Raw genomic sequence first — 16802 nt, 5'->3', positions numbered from 1 at the left:
GAAACTTTCACTTACAATCAGATTGATTTTCAGTGTATTTTAATAACATAACACAGGTACAAAAGCAGCCTTGAAGGGACAACATGTAAGAATCTTAGTTAAAAACATTTAAAAAAATCCACTTTAAATAACAGTTTTGTCGTTATGACGTCCATGTTTTGCTTTGCAGAGATATCTACTGATGTTAGCGTGCTACTGGCTAGCCTCATCCTCAGCTAGCCCCGCGAGCTCCTCCACAGCTAAGTGAGCTAACGGTGGCTACAGCAGTTAGCAGTTACTCTGTTGATGTGAATTTGAATTTGAAAAGATGGCCGATTCTTACAGAAATGTTGGCATTAGAATATAAAAGGTTACACTTGCTGTTAAAACATCATTAAAATCTTTGGTTTTGTTCAACTTATTGAATTATTAATTTAAAGCTTGTCTCTGTTCTTAAAAAACATCTTATTCTGACTCTCTGGGATGCTGTCAACATGTCATTCTGTTACAGTCTGTAATGTTTGATCGCTACCGGCTCGTCCCGCTCACCTGTTCGACAGGTGAGTGAGGTGGAGTCTCTGCTGCCCCCTCCAGGCTGCAGAAGGAGCTGCAGCTGTCTGTGTCACTTAGAGAAGCAGCATTCATCCCTAAAACCAAACCCTCCTCCTCCTCTCCCTGCTTTTTGCGCGGTTCCTCATCAGTCTCATCATCATCATCATCATCCTTGTTTTCATCCACACCTGCTCCCTCCTCCTCTGGTCTCTGCTGATCTGGTCTTGAAGGAGCAGCCGGGGTGTGATAGGCCTGCTCTGCCAGCGGGGAGAAGGATGGAGAGGTGAAGGGAGAGAGAGAGAAGGGGGCCTTAGGAGAAGGAGACGGGGACTGATAAGGTGAAAGAGAGGGTGAGCCGCCGGGGGAGCGGTGTGGAGAGAAGGACCGAGATACTTTGGGGAAAAGGGGAGGCGCCATGGGAGATGCAGATGGAGAGAGGTAAGGAGAGAGTAAGGGAGGTTTGGAGAGGTTGACCATCGGAGACGGCTGCATGTAGTCCGAGTCCTCTTGAAGATTCTCTGTTAGTGTTGGTAGCGGAGCTGTAGCCTGGTCCGTTTGGCCTGGTTCCACCTGATCCTGCATGTCACTCGGGGCGTCCTGAACTGTGGGATCGAGCTGGCTGTCTTGTTGTTGTATCTGTTTCACTGCTTTACATTTTCCTTTGGCTTTGGGCATCAGAGGTGGTGGAGGAGGAGGAGCAAGCGGGGGCGACAGCAGGGTGGACGACTCTGTGGAAATCCGAACTTTGAGGCTGCGTTTGAACATGCGCCTCCTGGACAGGGCGGTCTGGGACTGCAGGAAAAGCGGGTTGATGAAGCAGAGAGCGCCCATGCCGGAACCACAGTCCAGCTCTCTGGGGCTGCGCGTCGTGATCGGGCAGAACTCGTGGAACAGGGTGGCACCGGGACCGGATCTTTGGCTGGCGCTGTCTGACTCAGGTGCTGAGTGGAGCAGGCTGTCTGAGTCGGGCTTCGGAGCTGAATCAGGCTGCGCTGCAGAGCTCGTCTGTGGGGCTGCAGCAGCAGGCGGAGCTGCCTTCTCCTCCTTGTCCTCCTTCTGAGGCTTCGGCGCCTCCCGTGGCCCACGGACGTTTAGATGGGAACTCCAGAATTCTATAAAACAACACAGATGTTTTCATTAACTGTTCACAGCTGCGACTAACAATTATTTGAATCATCAGCTGAGTATTTCCTTGATTTAAATAACCCAGAACCCAAAGAGGAGATTTTAAATTGCTTCTTTTGTCTAATAAACAGTTGAAAAACCAAACAGCTCTTTCAACCTTTAGCCGAAGAAGAACAGAAAATCTCTGGAACAACTCATCGTCTGTCAAAATAGTCGATAACTAATTTTTCTTTTTCTATCGACCTAACAATTGACAAGTTGTTGCAGATTTAGTACAAATGGAATCAATGATGACAAAAATATTAACGCATTTCAAACAAAATGTGCAAAAAAAATATGAACTTTTGACAACCACATTCTAACAATTGTCAATGTCATCCTTTCATGGAAAACCTTTATTTTAACTTAATTTAACAGCAACCTCCACATTTTACAATTTACATGGTAACAAGTTACATTTTTTAATATATTTTTTGTTTCATATTATATATTACTATATATCTAAAGGTATTTTTATAAAACAAGATATATCATGATTCATTATAAATCAATAAACGTAATTCTGACTTGTCTACTGCTTCTCCCTTTAATGGCCTGATGGAATTAAAACCTGCACACTCATTATCCAGAGTTTGTTTGTTACTCAGTAGCTGGGAGGTAATTACTGTGTGTTTAATATGAGTGCGCCTTGTGTAAATAATTCCTTTCAGACACGTGTCTTTGAGGTCGAAGTTACAAAACCTGCTGTGAGGAAACAAGGCGATGTCTTCACCAACCTATTCCCATGTGTGAGATGGACTCCAGCTCTTTGTGGGACGACGCCTTCGCGATGGCTTCAGGAAGCTCCAGAGGGAACGGCAACACATCTCTGACACACAATGACAATAAAAGACATTAACACCGACATCAGTTCCTGTGGGTCAACACATGTTGATGTGATCAGTGTAGAGAGGGAGAAGAAGGAGGAGAATACACTTAGACTGACAAGATTTTACCTGCTGACACAGTAGAAGGAAATAAGTCTTGGGAGATCTGGGAAGCTGATGGCTGAAGTCTCCAGAGACAGAGCTGTGGGCACATGGAGGGCAGAGGATGGTGACTCAAACACTCTGAACAGGGTCTCTGAAAAGTTTGATTGATCTTAAAGCTAATCCTGTGTAAACACCGAGTGATACATGTGTGTTACAGATCTGTAGCGGTACATTTTATAAACCGTACACAAGCTTTAAAGCCACACATCAGTTACCAGTCGATTCATTTCAGCATCTAAATACACTTGCAGAGACTTGCAGAGAAACCAGGAACAGTTACTTCACGATGTGGTTTGCAATTCTGTAGACACACACAGGATTTTAATGAGGATGCTGAGATGTGTGTAGACAGATATGACTCCAACACATCTTACTCTTGCTGGTCTGCTCCTCCCTGATCCCAAACTGCTGGACGAACGACGGCACGCTGTCGTCCGCCAGCCGGACGCACAGCACGTTCCTCTGGGATGTGCGAGACTTGCGCACCAGGAAGTTCTGCGGGACAACACAACTGATCACTGAGGGCATGTGTGAGTGTGTAGAACATGGACTGAGGTCTGTGTGTATGTGTGTTAAAGGGGAATTCCAGTATTTTTAAACCTGGGCCCTATATTTACATTTTCAGACCAGTAGATTGCCTCGGCCGGTAGCCCTGACACGGCTGCGATGGCGGCCAGCAATGTAATGCTTTGGGGGGAGCTCCAAAAACCCGGTCCAAAGGTTCTGTACTAGCGGTGTAGACACAAATATTCCGGCTAACTGCACAGCTAACTGAGCTATAAAGCTAACAGTAGCTACAGTTATAAACAGTAGTTCTGTCGTAGTTTTAGCTCAAAATTAAATGTGTTGTATAAAAGTATGATGTAAAGCTAAAACTACGACAGAACTACTGTTTATAACTGTAGCTACGGTTAGCTTTATAGCTCAGTTAGCTGTGCAGTTAGCCAGAATATGTGTCTCTTTAAGGTACCCAGTCTGCTCTGATTGGTCAGCTCACACACGCCTGACCCAGCACCGCTAACGACAACAGAGCAGCTGCGCTAAATCAATTCGTACGTGCCAAACTTTCCACTGGGCATAAATTACGCAAATGTGTGATATGGCGACACAGTGTGATGTCATAAAGTCACAGGATTAAAGGCGAGGCGTTTAAGGAGCAGTGTTTTCTGTGGGAGAGAGGAGCGTCTACATGCACATTATCCTATTCAACTTGAACAAAGTGAAGGGAAAAAAAAGCATAATAATTCATCTTAAGTACACTGGAATTCTCCTTTAGGACAAACGCGGTTCTTTCTTGTGTTTGAGTGGATGTGGTTCTGACCCCGGGCGGCTCCCTCTGCAGAATGTGCAGCGCTGTGGCAGGATTGATGGACAGCTGAAGCCAGACAGGAACAGTGAGCAGGAGACGGTCCAGTACGCTGATGCTCCTCAGAGACCCCCGGCCCCTGTGGTGCCCCATGAGCTTGCGCTGCGAGGACTGGCTGGGCTCGGGGAAGTCGTACAGCGGTTCCTCCTGCTGCGCCATCTACACACAAGAAGTAAACCCACATGGTGATTAATTGTCCTGCAGCTGATCATGCACAGTGTTATTATCTGTCCCTGTGGCTCACATTCATAACAGCAGGATGGGTGGGATAGCTTCACACCTGCGTAATAAATGTGCCTGGCTTGGGACAGCAAGTCCAGACTTGGTAAAGTGCAGCAGCTCAGACAGAGCTTAAATCAAACAGGACTGTTGGATGCAGACGTGTGAAATACAGACACACAGATGAGACAGAAGGCGACGAGTTAACTGTTCAAATAAAGACAATTATAATTATATAGTTATTCTCTGGTAGCCTGTTGAATAAGTCTGTCTTTATAGCTATCTGGGTCTGCAGCACACATTCCTGCACACCTTACAACTGACTTTTCCTTCCTGCTGTACACTCACTCACCTGGTCTGATCTACTGGATCCTGCGCGGTTCTTCCAACATTACCGGACTTGTTGTTCACCTCTGCGGCCCGAACCTTCTTCCTCTTCGGTCCCCTCCGACTCCACTTCACGGCGACATGTTCCTCAATCTTCCATCAACTTTTCCGCGATGTAAAGTCAACTTCTCCTCCGCTCCGGCCTGTCATAACCTGCGCTCCCAGATCCAGAGAGGTCGCTCCTCTTTGGCTCCTCCCCCCCTCCCACCTGGAACAGACACGTCACAGTCATGAGAGCGAGGCTCACGTGTCCCACAGAAAATAATTACTGTAGTAATACTTTCTTATGCCCACAACAGGACCGTCAGTAGGCCAGTATGTATAATATTAGTAGTATAGCCTTATTTACATTATGCTGTGCCATAATGTTTCCTGTAAAAGTTTCAAAATAAAAGTAGACCCATAATGTTGACAACAGTATAACAACAAAGCTTAATAGTTTCACAACTTCTATAACTTTTTTGGTGATTACTATGGAAGCACATTGTAGCAAGTAGAAGAACATTATTTATGAAATAAAAAATATTCCTATGAATATGAAAGTCAAAATTATAGATAAAGTCATAATGATGAGATAAAAAAGAAGAGGTCTTTTATATTTATCTCATAATTGATCTTAATAATTTTGCGTTTTATCTCTGAGTTCTGACTTTTTATCTCACTATTATGACATTTTATTTAATAATTCTACATTACTATCTCCTGATTTGGACTTTCCTCTCACGATATAAACTCTTTATCTCATTATTCTGTTTTTTTTTTTTTATCTAATAATTTCGCCTTTAAATCTCCTATTTTCTTTTCCTTTTTATCTAATAATGTTAATTTTGAATCTCTTCATTTCGACTTCTTTGTCCTATAATACATACAATAACAATTCTGATCTCTTTATCTCATGATTATGATTTTTTAACTAATAAATATCATTGGGATATTTTTTTAAATAATTAATAAAGGCGGTGTTTTCATTATTTATTTATTTTTAAGTGGTAGAAATGGCCCTTCTACATTTTAATTTTAATAACCACTCAATAGATCGCCATTTTTTTTTTAGGCCATGTCATTATGAAACATGATTAAGTGGATGACGTCATGCCCAACCCAAAAACATGTAATATTGAACATGATTTGTGATTTGATGAGTCATTCAGTTTGTAGCCTGCAGACCGAGAACCATTTGATGAGCCGGTGGTGTCAGGAACCATCTTGTGTGAGCCGCAACACAAACGTGATGGAATAACACGGTGACGGAGGAAACTGCGCCCCCATGGCGGCCAAAGGCACCGAATGAAACCGGAGCCGGATGTGAGGTTTGAAATACAGCTCCACACGACCGCGTTGGGTAAGTAGCCTGTCTAGCTACATTGCTGGTGTAATTAACGCTTTTCCTCCATTTTTCAACCAATATAAAAAGCCAAATGATTTACGGCTGCTAATATACATAATAATAGCTCGTACAGGCGGCGGAACGGTAGTTTAAGCGAACGTTTTCAGCCACTATGATGAAAACCAGTACGTTAGCTTTAGCTAGCTAGCATAGCTAGCGTTAGCCTAATCGGTAATGTTTGCGTTTTACAAAATGGCCAGTGGTATTAGTTTTAGCTCACTGTTGGTCGTGAAACTGAGCTTCCATTTAACCATACAGCCATAATCATGTCACCTTGTATTCGTCGATCGGCAAGTAAACCGGCTGCCTCTAATTTAATTGGATACATTTTCGCCGCGAAAGTTAACGGTTTTATTAGCTTTGCTAATAATACCTAACGAGCTAATGGCTATTTCCTTCTCATCGGGTAGCCGTGAAATACCTTGAATTTCAAACAGTAATTCAATTTGATGATATTGCTTAAGCTGAATTAGGTCAAAAAACGAATGATCTGTTGAGGTTCACTATTAGCTAACAGCTACTGTTAGCCCGGTCAGCGATGTCCAACCTAACCAACGCCTCCTGTTGCTTCTTGCAGATGCCTGGTTGATACAGAGATGAGCGGTGAGAACGTGAAGTTGTTTGTGGGGAACCTTCCTTTAGATGCAACTCACGACGAGCTAACCAAGCTCTTTGCTCCATATGGAGAGATCAACACCTGCTCTTTGCTCAGACAGTATGCCTTCGTTACCCTGAAGGGAGAGGGGGCAGCAGACAGGTAATCCACTGTTCATTACCACTGTTTTACATCATGAATTAACTGCTACTCTATAAATGTCTTTGCATATCATATAGATTAAGTTTGATGGGGATTTGAAATGTTATACGCAAATATCCTTTGAAGCACACACTAAAACAGGTAGTTTTGGCTACTTTCACTCAGCAGGTACAACTATGAGTTGAGTTAGTTTCCTGAACTGGTTAGACTGGTTTGACATGAACAAAAACCAGTCAACATTGAAGAGAAATGTGTCTCACAGCTATTGATTCTCCTGTCGCTGTGTATTTAAACATGAGATAGAAGTTTAAACGTCCTAAAGAAAATATTTGTACTGGTAACGTTTAGAATGAATACAAAAACTCGTAGTATTCTGTATTAAAGTATTTAACCCGATATGGCTTTTTCAGGAATGGTAAAGATTATAAGAAATCAAGGAGACCGAAACCCGTCATTTGGGACAGATATTCATAAGCAGTTAATATGGAAATCTTGGTGATTGAAGTGTCACATTTTAGAACAATCAGTGATATAATAAACTGTTGTACTACTATTCTTCAGTAGAAATTTGAGAACCTTTACTTGCATTTTATCAGCTGATCACATATATATCAAAACAGGGCATCAATTACCCGACATGAGCTGATTATAAAAACATTGTATTTATATATTTGAGGGATTATAATGCAGAAAAAGGAGATAGTAATTATTGAAATTCTCAGTGATGTCCACTGTTTCAGCGCACTGCCGTAAGTTTGGACAGTAAAGGTTATTATAAAATATCTTTTGTCACAAGTGTTTGACAAACAAATATGTGAGACCACTACAAGAAATGTGCATATATTTGCTGATATCGATTGAAATTTTTATTCCCTGATATTGGTATCCTCATTAACCCCCATAAATTAGGTATTGGTCATGCACTACATATTTTACCAGCATTTGACTAAACTCCAGCACCGATTCTGTGTCCTGAACCTCATCTTGAGTTTTAGAGGGCGGCCCTATTTGTAATATTACTGTTAGTGTCATCTGCCGTACACCTGATGATGATAACAAAGATAATTCTTACTCCGACAGGGCCATCCGGCATCTAGATGGCAAAGAGTACAGAGGCAGGCCCCTGGTGGTCGAGGAGTCTCGTGCACGTCCACCCAACTCCACTAAAGTGTTTGTGGGAAACCTCAGCGCCACATGTTCGGCAGATGACTTGCACGGGCTGTTCTCAACCTTTGGAAGAGTTTTAGACTGTGATAAAGTCAAAGGTGAGTTAGAAAGCCACAAACTGACCAGTCACCATGATGCAACAGACATATCAGTCAGATATTAGATAAGAAGTTCTGCTTTGCATGTGAGGTTAGTGTTGTAAAGTTTTCTGTGAGCCCTGTATTTAGACATTTGGGTTTCCTTGAAATGTGTAATGTCAAACAAAAAGTGACAACTTGCATATGGAATGTTTTCATTTTATTTTGAAGTTGTGTTAACTAACCTCTGCTTCCTCTGCGATCAACAGCAAGATTATGCTCAAATGTTGGCTATGCATTTGTGCATATGGAGAGAAAGGAGGAGGCCATGGCAGCCATTGATGCACTCAACGGGACCATGTACAAGGGCCGCCAGCTGGCCGTCGAGCTGTCCAAAGCCCAGCCTTTGATCAACCAGATTGCAACGGCTGGGAATTCAGGAGGTCTAGCAGCAGGTGGAGATGAACGCTCAATTTATTTAAAAGTGTTTTGCAAGTTGAATGCTTAAGGCAACTTGTTCAAATTCTCATCACATTTTCTGCTTTCTTCTCCTCACAGGTGGTCTTCTTCCAAGACCACCCCCATCACTAGAGCATCACCAGAGTCAAGCAGCAGTGTTAGCAGCCGCTGCAGCAGCTGCAGCTGGACTACCCATCCAGGTGAGTTCATCCTCTAACAGAGCATCGACCACCTTGGACACTCTGAGACAGCTGCGGAAAGGCAGTTGTTAGTATTTGTCCTTATCCCCATCTTTTGTAAAAAAAAAAATAAAATACGACATATTTTAAAATACCGCTTCATATCATCACCATTATTGTTGTGTAGATGAATTACGTTTGGATGTACTGAGGTTTTTGTTTGTCATCTTTCTTTGCAGGTTCAACAAAGTGTCCATAACTCATTCTACAACACCACATCCTTTGACCCCACGTACGCTGCTCTAAAAGGCATCACAAGCGCTAAAGGTGCAGATGGCGTGATATACGGTGCTCTTGCCAGCCAGGTGTATGGATCTGTCGCTGACCAGGTGTACCAAGATATTGCCAATCACAGTTCTGCAGTAGCAGCCCCCGTTGAAGAAGTAGAACCACAGACTGCACCAGATCCAACAACGCTTTTCGAGGCAGCAAGAGCCAAGTTCTTCCAGGAGGGACAGAAGGTCCTTTTAAACATTTATTAGTTGATGTTTAATGTTCTCCATAAATATTTTCGCGTCTTACATTTTTATGTATATTGACCGACATATTTTCACTTATAGGTTCTGGCAGAGCAGCAAGCAGGGAGAAAAGCAGCAGCTTCAGAGAACGAGCGGGACCGCAGCCCAATCAGAGGGAATCGAGCACCCCTCCTGCCCGACCCTGTTCCAGGTTCCTTCGCTCAGATTCGACCCAAACGCCGCGCCCTGCTGCCGACACCACCTGGAGGACCTGAAGAGCCGCCCGCTGCCACCAACGCTCCTGAAGGGTCAGATCCTGTTGCTAGGTACACATATCACATGTGTTATAGGATGGAGGCAGATGAAAAAATAAACATTAAAGCCCTATTCGCACGGGACCTGTAAGGCTAGGATGCATTCGCTTGGGAAAGTTCTTTTACCCACTTTCTGCATATAAGCAAAAACACTCAAAGCAGCACATTTTTATTAAGTAACAGATGCCTTGTTGCTGTTGTTGAATGTGACAACTTTTTTATTGCTCTTTTCTCTTTCAACCTTCAAAAGTAGTAATATAGCTGATCCCACGTCATAGTGTTGACTGCTTTACCCCATATTATGAGACAGGATTATGTTCCTTACTTGTTTAGCAGTCTGACAACAGAAAATGTGTGTATATGTGGGTCTCTAAAAGGCATGTGGACTCGTTAATAATCTGCAATTAACTCTTTTCACATAGCCAGTGGACAAGTTTGCCTTTTCTGTTTTTTCCCCCCTCGTGTACTCATTCATCATCATGAGTGTGGCCGGAAAAAATGAGGAACCGTAACAATCAGCAGATCACATGTCTCGTCAGACTACAACTAGAAGAAGTCAAACTTGTTTAGAAAGTATTAATCAAAACATTTCTGAATTAGACACATCATTTTTATGAAGCTGATAAAGGAAGTTGTTGCTGAAGGGAGTCATGTGGCTTCTTTGTGTGGTTTGTTTCAAGGGCAACTCCCTCAGAGATCACAGACGCCACAAACAGTGGCTACTTTTTTCATATCCTTAACTTTAGTCTGTTTTAAACTCAGCATTGACTGAACAATGTTCAATGTATTTACTACCGACTGTACAAATTATGGACATGGCCATTATGTGAATAAAATCACAGATGATCTCCACAACTTTTGCTAATTACTATAGTAATACGAGGCCCGTGCTAATACGGCGTAAGTCTGCTTCCATTCGCACATATAACAATAATAATAATTTGTTAACATAGCACTGATCGATCAATTATTACAAACTGCTTGACAACAACGTTAAACAATGGAAAAATGTGTTTCTACTCAGGTCTTACTCAGAGTACTACCAGCAAATGCATCAGTATCAACAGTATCAACAGTACCAGCAACAGTACCAGTACCTCCAGTATGCCTACACCAATCCCCCTCCCCCTCCACCACCTCCTCCACCTCCACCGGCCACGACACAGGCCTCCACCACAGCACCTGCGCCGCCGGGGACATACTCAGCACCTCCATCCTATGCTGCACCAGGAGCCTACCCACCGCCGGGGACATATGACACTTCAGGAAGTTACGACTCCTCAGCTGGGAGCTACAGCGCTTCATCTGGGAACTACGATGCTTCGTCAGGAAGCTATGGCGCATCCGGAGGCTACGGCGCACCGGGAGCATATGATTCATCGGGAGCTTACACAGCAGCAGGAAGCTACTCCTCATCCACACCGTATGAGCAGACAGCCGCACACGGGCAACCCATGCCCCAGCGCAATGATTACCCTTACCACACGCCAGAACCCCCTTACCGATAGTCCCAACCCTAAACACTCCTTCCACACTGCAGACGTGTGTGTGTGCGTGTGTGTGCATGTGTATTTACATAAGGGACAGTTTAAAGAGGAAAATCAGAGAGGGAGCGAGGTTGCAACTCGAGTGTGCTTTAAATCTGAAGCATCTCCCCTTTTCTCCATCGTATCCGAGTTTCTAACTAGCTTGCCTGTTAGTCGGTGGCGCTCGAGTGGATAATCAGTTAACGAGGCGTTTGGAGAAGTACAGAGGGAGATAAGTCGGACAGCTGATGTTGGAGGATCGTCATTCATGTTCACAGATTCTGTTAAATGTTATAGAGGCACAGCGGGCTCCTTGTTGAAAGTTAAAGAAGCTGAAACATTTCTTGGCACAGAGTCAGACTCACTGGTGAAGCGTTCGGTTGAACTAAGTAAAGGCCTTTAAATACTCTACGTAACGCGTGCATACAGTACAGACTTCATGTAAAACGAATACAATAAACGGTTATATTTATTCATTAACGATGATCTGGCACTGCGGCAAAAAGAGAAAATTATTCATCCGGAAAATTGACCCTATTTGTAGTTCGTTCAGTCTTGCGGTGTTAGAGATTCAGGTCAGTTTAGACATTATTTTATTTCCATGATTACAGTTTAAAACAAAATAGATCCAGCCCCACACATACACACCTGAGAACATGTTGTGTGGAGTATCTAACAGGCCGTTGTTTGGGTTCAGCTTCAGTGACCCTTTAGTAACAACCTGTTTTTTTGCTGAATTTTAACACATGTTGACTAGAAAAGAAGGCAGAACTGATGTTGAATTGGGTTTGAGCGGCACATCGGTCCGGTTCATTATGCCTTTCCTGAATAAATGTTTCTAAAGACTGAGGATGTAATTGAACAGACAGTCTTATGAATATGTTTCAGGCTGGATTCACTGAGCTGACAGGTTTAGTGCTTCTAAAGTGATTATACATGATCACTCTTAAGTGGTGTATCATTTTTGTCCCTCTCAAGTTTGGGTCACAGGAATCTTTGATCTGTAAAAAAAAAAAAACCTTGAATAAATTGCAGGATAAGCGTGTAACTTGGATTATGTTGCAGCAAATCCTACCTGTTGGTTTTGAGACGTGAAGAATTAGTACAGGGTTCATTTGTAGTCCACACAGGCCTTCCTGTTCAATTCAGTTTGCTTAATTTATGATGAAAATTAGCAGTCTGTGGTTATGCATGCTTGCTGAGAGGGATAGCAGAGTGGGAATTTTTGCCATGACCTCGATAACAACAGGGTAGAAATACACAGCAGTCGTTCAAATGTTTCAGCCATTTAAATTTAGATAAATGACTCGGCTGTTGTCTCCGAGCAGTTTGCCATGATGAACCTTTCTTGTGTTTTCTTGCTCGGCCCAGGCTCTCTGTATGTCTGACACACAAACACATGAAGACGGAACAAACGAGTCCCGCTCAGGAGTTGAATATATCCTAGAGTTTTTGTTTTAAAGGTCGGCGTTTGCCTCTAAAACATTTGAATAGAAGTAATTCATCTCTTTCCAGTTCAGTTTTTTGTTCAGTTGCATCCCGTGTGAGAAGAAAAGTGAATGCATTCACATCTTTCTTTAATTTTGGGTATTTCTCAGTTGAACCCTGGTTTGTGGTATATTTTCCGACTGAAGGAGAAGAGTTGCGTTTTTGTTTTTGTACATATTTGCATTTATAAAAGCAAGAGGAATGGCAGCATTAAGCCAATGATGTTAAAACAATCAGACAAATTCTACTTAGCTTTCCAATTGGTTTTTTGAGATTTTTTGGACATTTTCTATTGTTGGCTTTAATTCCGGTCCCGTCAGCTGCTGTCATCACCTCTGCTCTCATTGGAAACCCGCAAGTTGAGCTAGTTTTCATACCTGAAAATTGTACAACTTGGTACTCTTGTAAATACTAAAAAACCTTATTTTAAACTGAAAATGAAATGACGACCAATATTTGGTTGAACGGGGAAAACATTGACTGTTAATACTAAGATGAAGTGATTGTATTTCTTCCTAAAAGGTTTGAGATGGCAAGTAGACGAGATGAAGTAGGACAGTTGTGTACCAGTATGTATAAAAATAAGAACAGTTGAGCGGTTTGTGTGGCAGTGGCTGGGAAGGATTACCATCATGCTTGTAGCATATAGTGAGTGGTGGGGTGATTGAACTAAACGCGCTATAAAATCACATTTGAAGTGAAAGAGAAAGCATTTTTCCACCGTTTCTGAGTGCAGAGCAAGTACAGGTTTATTTTTTCCTGACTGCGGTGCGGTGCAGTGTGGTGTGTTGCTCTATATTGTAGGGTTATTGACCGAGTGGATACCAGGTGACGGTGTAGGTGCCGCAGGTGAACATGACGGTGGTTTTGGATACAGCAAAGGCGGCAGATTTATCCCGAGCATCAGTGAGAAGGGTCGGCGACCTTTTCCTTTACCCTCGTCTGATCTCACCAGAAACACACACCTCATTTTGACACAGGATCACTCTGCATTCATTCCACACCTAGACAACCCCACACTGTATGTCAACTGGGTTCATTGCATTACTCAAGTAAAGCAGACTCGCAGGTGCAGATTATACTAATGCACACCTGATTCCACCTGTATTTTATATCACTTGCAGTAGCTGTTCCGTTCGTGATTGTCTCTCATTTCTTACTCGCCACCTCAGTTCGTAGTGCTTTTGGTTAAGTGACACATAGCCTCTCAGAAATATCCACATTATTCCACCTTCTCCATGTGAACTGTTAGTTGCATGCCTTGTTGTTGCTGCTGCTCCAGCCACCTTCTTCCTCTTGCTGATTATTGCAGCTAGAGTGGGAGGGAGCCAAACTGAGCCCTTGCCCTGGACGTACGCCACACGCAGCTGTAGCGTGGGATGGGGAAAACAGCAGCGTTAGGCCTGAAAATGCTGTGGACGATGGGGTGTCCCCCCGCTAAGGTAAACACTCAGACCACACACTCCTGCCCCTCCCCGAAACACGCGTACACACTCTCAAACATACACACATACAGATACACCTGTGTCCATACTTCCTATTCCTTACCTGTCTTCAGGGATTTTTCTTTGTAAGGATTTTTGGAGATGGATCCCTTGTCTTTTTTTTTTTTTTTTTTTTTAACAGGAGATAACCTTTTTTCCTGCTTTGATTTTCCTGGTCATATCCCTACATTTACCCCAAAGCATACTCTGCTCATACATTCCTGCTCCCAACATACTGACCGCTCACACACACAAGATTTGGAGGACACGTCCTTTAATCTAAATCTGAACCCTTTCCGAAGCAGTCATGTTGTTGTTAGTACATCCCGTACCTAACAGCCCGTCATTCAAGAGTACCAGGCAATCACAGCCAGAGCTGGACGTGGGACATTTAACGGGGATGGGTTGTTAGTTTTTGTAAATGCGCCCCTGGGGCCACTTCGGGGTTAAGTGCCTTGCTTAAGAGCACATCTCTAGGCCCTTCATTTCAGAGTTGAATAACACTGGCTCAGGATCGGTTGCTGGTTCAACGCTCGACTCCCCCTCTCCCCCAAAACAGCGATTTTTTGATGCCACATTCAACTTGTATGAATGACAATGAACACAAATATCATTTTGTTTTAAATTACATTTTGTCCTATGTTCTTTGAAATGTTTAATTATCAATAAATGAATTTCAACTGAACTGTAACTTCTCTGTGTGAATATTTGAAGATGCGAGTTTGATGCTTTCTTTGAATTAATCGAATGAATTATTGCTTAGTAGCTCGATGTAACAAGTTGTAGCAATTTACATGAATTATTCACTTTTTTTTTACCATATATGAGCGGTTTGTAAAGTGATGTGAAGTGTGGATTTCTTTGTGAAGGACTTGTGTCGGACCTTCCATGACAGTCCAACGGATGTGACTTATTCATGTTTTTGAGTGCCTTGTGTCATTCCTCTCTGTAACAGAGCAACAGTACTTCAAAATAAGAAATGGGGTTTACTAAAATAAACTAGGAACCAGCTTCTGACACAACAGACGCTCCACAGAGCTCCTTTTTAAAGTGTTGGTGGAGGAGTCACCGAATAACTAAGAGCTCAGCATCAGATGACGTTTTATTCCATTTTCTCCAAAAACATCAACTTATGCTTTCAAATAAAAACCAATAATTTGATAACAATCCAAACCTGTTGATAATTCAATCACTTTGATATACAAAAAAAGAAAATGAGAAGAAATCGAAGGTATGGAACCTCACTCCCTGCTAACAAGACTTTTTCATGGACAGCGCTGAGTTTCATGCCCTCAACGACGATCAACAGTTTACAGATGTTTACTAGAGTTCTGATGAATGCAGTATACACAGTACTGAGGGTATACTGAGGTAATATGATGAGCAGGTCTATGTACGTAAATAGACGAAAGGGTGGAGCGTGAAACTGCGTAGACATCATGCGCCTTTCACCGGCAAAACAACATGGAGATGCAGTTTCTGCCCTGGTAACATGTTAGTCTGGTTTCCAGCTGCCAGATAAGTCTGTGAAGTAGCTTCAGTGACGAATGCAAAGGGCCAATTTATTTTCTGAGCTGAGAGCAAGATAAAATAATAATTTCCCATAATAGACTCGTCTGTTGAAGCTGTTTTTCTCCACTTCTAATTCTGAAAGACTCGTCTGAGGACGCCTTTTATAGCTCGTATGTTGGATTCCTTTCATTAATTTAGTAGCAGAGATTAAAGATGGAGTGTACTAACTACTGAGACATCACTGACAGACATGGAGATACTAAATTTAGTCCTGAATCTCGCCCATCTGCTCTGTAACAGAAGGGTTAAAAACTGTCATGGGTCTCCGAACCCCTCGTCCAGGTCTGTTTCAATCGTCTCAAAAATAAAGTTGAAGCTTCTTCCAAGCCTGGTTTCAGGAAACCAGTCTGTGCTTTAGAGGATGACTGGGAAAGAATAAGTCCAGTTGATGGCAACAGACAGGACAAGACTGGGCAAACACGTTTAAAACACCACACAATATGGACCAGACCAAACACGTATTACAGTACTTTGACTTCCAATCACAACCTCCCATGATGCTGCTGGCATAGTATGAAAAAGGAGCGAGCATTCAAACACACGTATTGAAAATAGCAACGCTTTAATAAAGAGCGATTTTACAAGACTGCAATGTCTAGCTAGCTAGGTGATAACTGGCATTGACATCCATGGTGTTTTACAAAGATGCAGTTATGGTAACTGGGTTTGAAGTTTGATGGGTTACTTGCAAGTTGCATTTCTGCATGCGAGGCAGCCTTCAAACAGTTACGGACCCTCCATTGTAAAACAGTTGATTATGAATGTCAATGAACGTTCATGTCAAGAGGTAAGTAAAAAATCTCATGGAGAAATTTCCTTAACAATTCCAAACACACCGGTAAGTGAGAGTTCACACAATGGTCATGCTTTTACCGGGCACACAAGCCAATAAAAAGACGACACTTAATCATGCAAAAGAAGAGACAGTTTCTTTGTCTTTAAAAAAAGAAAAAAAAGAACAAAATAAATCCTTTTGAGTTCTGATATCATCCATCCGTAGTGACCTTGAATAAGAAGAAGCTGCGCTTTGATGATGACTTTGGTGCAAAAAAATGTTCCTGTTTCGAAGAGGACAGACCCTGTCCTGTCCACTCCCTCGATGAAGACACTCTTGGTAATAGACCAGTTGTGATAGTTTACCCCTGTACCCTCCCGCCCCCAGACCCCGCCCCCTTCCTCCTCGAGATGGACACAAACATCACAAACATCAAACCC

At 42.7% G+C, this 16802-nt stretch overlaps 2 protein-coding genes across 3 annotated transcripts; one reads left to right on the top strand and one right to left on the bottom strand.

The window, feature by feature from the left end:
• Positions 1-22: 22 nt before the first annotated feature.
• Positions 23-4850, bottom strand: LOC115594145 (ras and Rab interactor 1-like). The gene is made up of 6 exons (XM_030437972.1): positions 4625-4850; positions 4009-4212; positions 3062-3182; positions 2652-2724; positions 2433-2524; positions 23-1643 (listed from the first exon to the last, which is right to left on the bottom strand). The coding sequence occupies exons 2-6, from the start codon at positions 4210-4212 to the stop codon at positions 508-510; spliced, it is 1626 nt and encodes a 541-aa protein (XP_030293832.1). The 5' UTR covers positions 4625-4850; the 3' UTR covers positions 23-507.
• Positions 4851-5835: 985 nt separating this feature from the next.
• On the top strand, positions 5836-14700 carry rbm14a (RNA binding motif protein 14a). 2 transcript variants are annotated; one of them, XM_030437935.1, is made up of 8 exons: positions 5836-6001; positions 6624-6803; positions 7884-8068; positions 8317-8502; positions 8606-8706; positions 8925-9206; positions 9306-9511; positions 10542-14700. In XM_030437935.1, the coding sequence occupies exons 2-8, from the start codon at positions 6643-6645 to the stop codon at positions 11023-11025; spliced, it is 1605 nt and encodes a 534-aa protein (XP_030293795.1). In that variant the 5' UTR covers positions 5836-6001; positions 6624-6642; the 3' UTR covers positions 11026-14700. The 2 variants fall into 2 exon arrangements, with proteins under 2 accessions (XP_030293795.1, XP_030293794.1); XM_030437934.1 differs by having other exon boundaries at positions 9306-9529.
• The last annotated feature ends 2102 nt before the right edge of the window (positions 14701-16802 follow it).

This window comes from Sparus aurata, chromosome 13 (genome assembly GCF_900880675.1).
Source record: "Sparus aurata chromosome 13, fSpaAur1.1, whole genome shotgun sequence".
In the NCBI taxonomy this organism is placed as follows: domain Eukaryota; kingdom Metazoa; phylum Chordata; class Actinopteri; order Spariformes; family Sparidae; genus Sparus; species Sparus aurata.
Note: the sequence above shows the minus strand (reverse complement) of the source record. Positions and strands in the feature narration are given on the sequence as shown.

Bases quoted from the DNA above. Each gene is read 5' to 3' on its own strand.
- LOC115594145 (XM_030437972.1), bottom strand. From the start codon at position 4,212: ATGGCGCAGCAGGAGGAACCGCTGTACGACTTCCCCGAGCCCAGCCAG. The intron at 2,525-2,651 runs GTAAAATCTTGT...ATTGTGTGTCAG, and splicing joins TCCTTCTACTGTGTCAGCAG to AGATGTGTTGCCGTTCCCTC. The intron at 1,644-2,432 runs GTTGGTGAAGAC...GTTGTTTTATAG, and splicing joins CATCTCACACATGGGAATAG to AATTCTGGAGTTCCCATCTA.
- rbm14a (XM_030437934.1), top strand. From the start codon at position 6,643: ATGAGCGGTGAGAACGTGAAGTTGTTTGTGGGGAACCTTCCTTTAGAT. The intron at 8,503-8,605 runs GTGGAGATGAAC...TTCTCCTCACAG, and splicing joins TTCAGGAGGTCTAGCAGCAG to GTGGTCTTCTTCCAAGACCA. The intron at 8,707-8,924 runs GTGAGTTCATCC...CTTTCTTTGCAG, and splicing joins CAGCTGGACTACCCATCCAG to GTTCAACAAAGTGTCCATAA.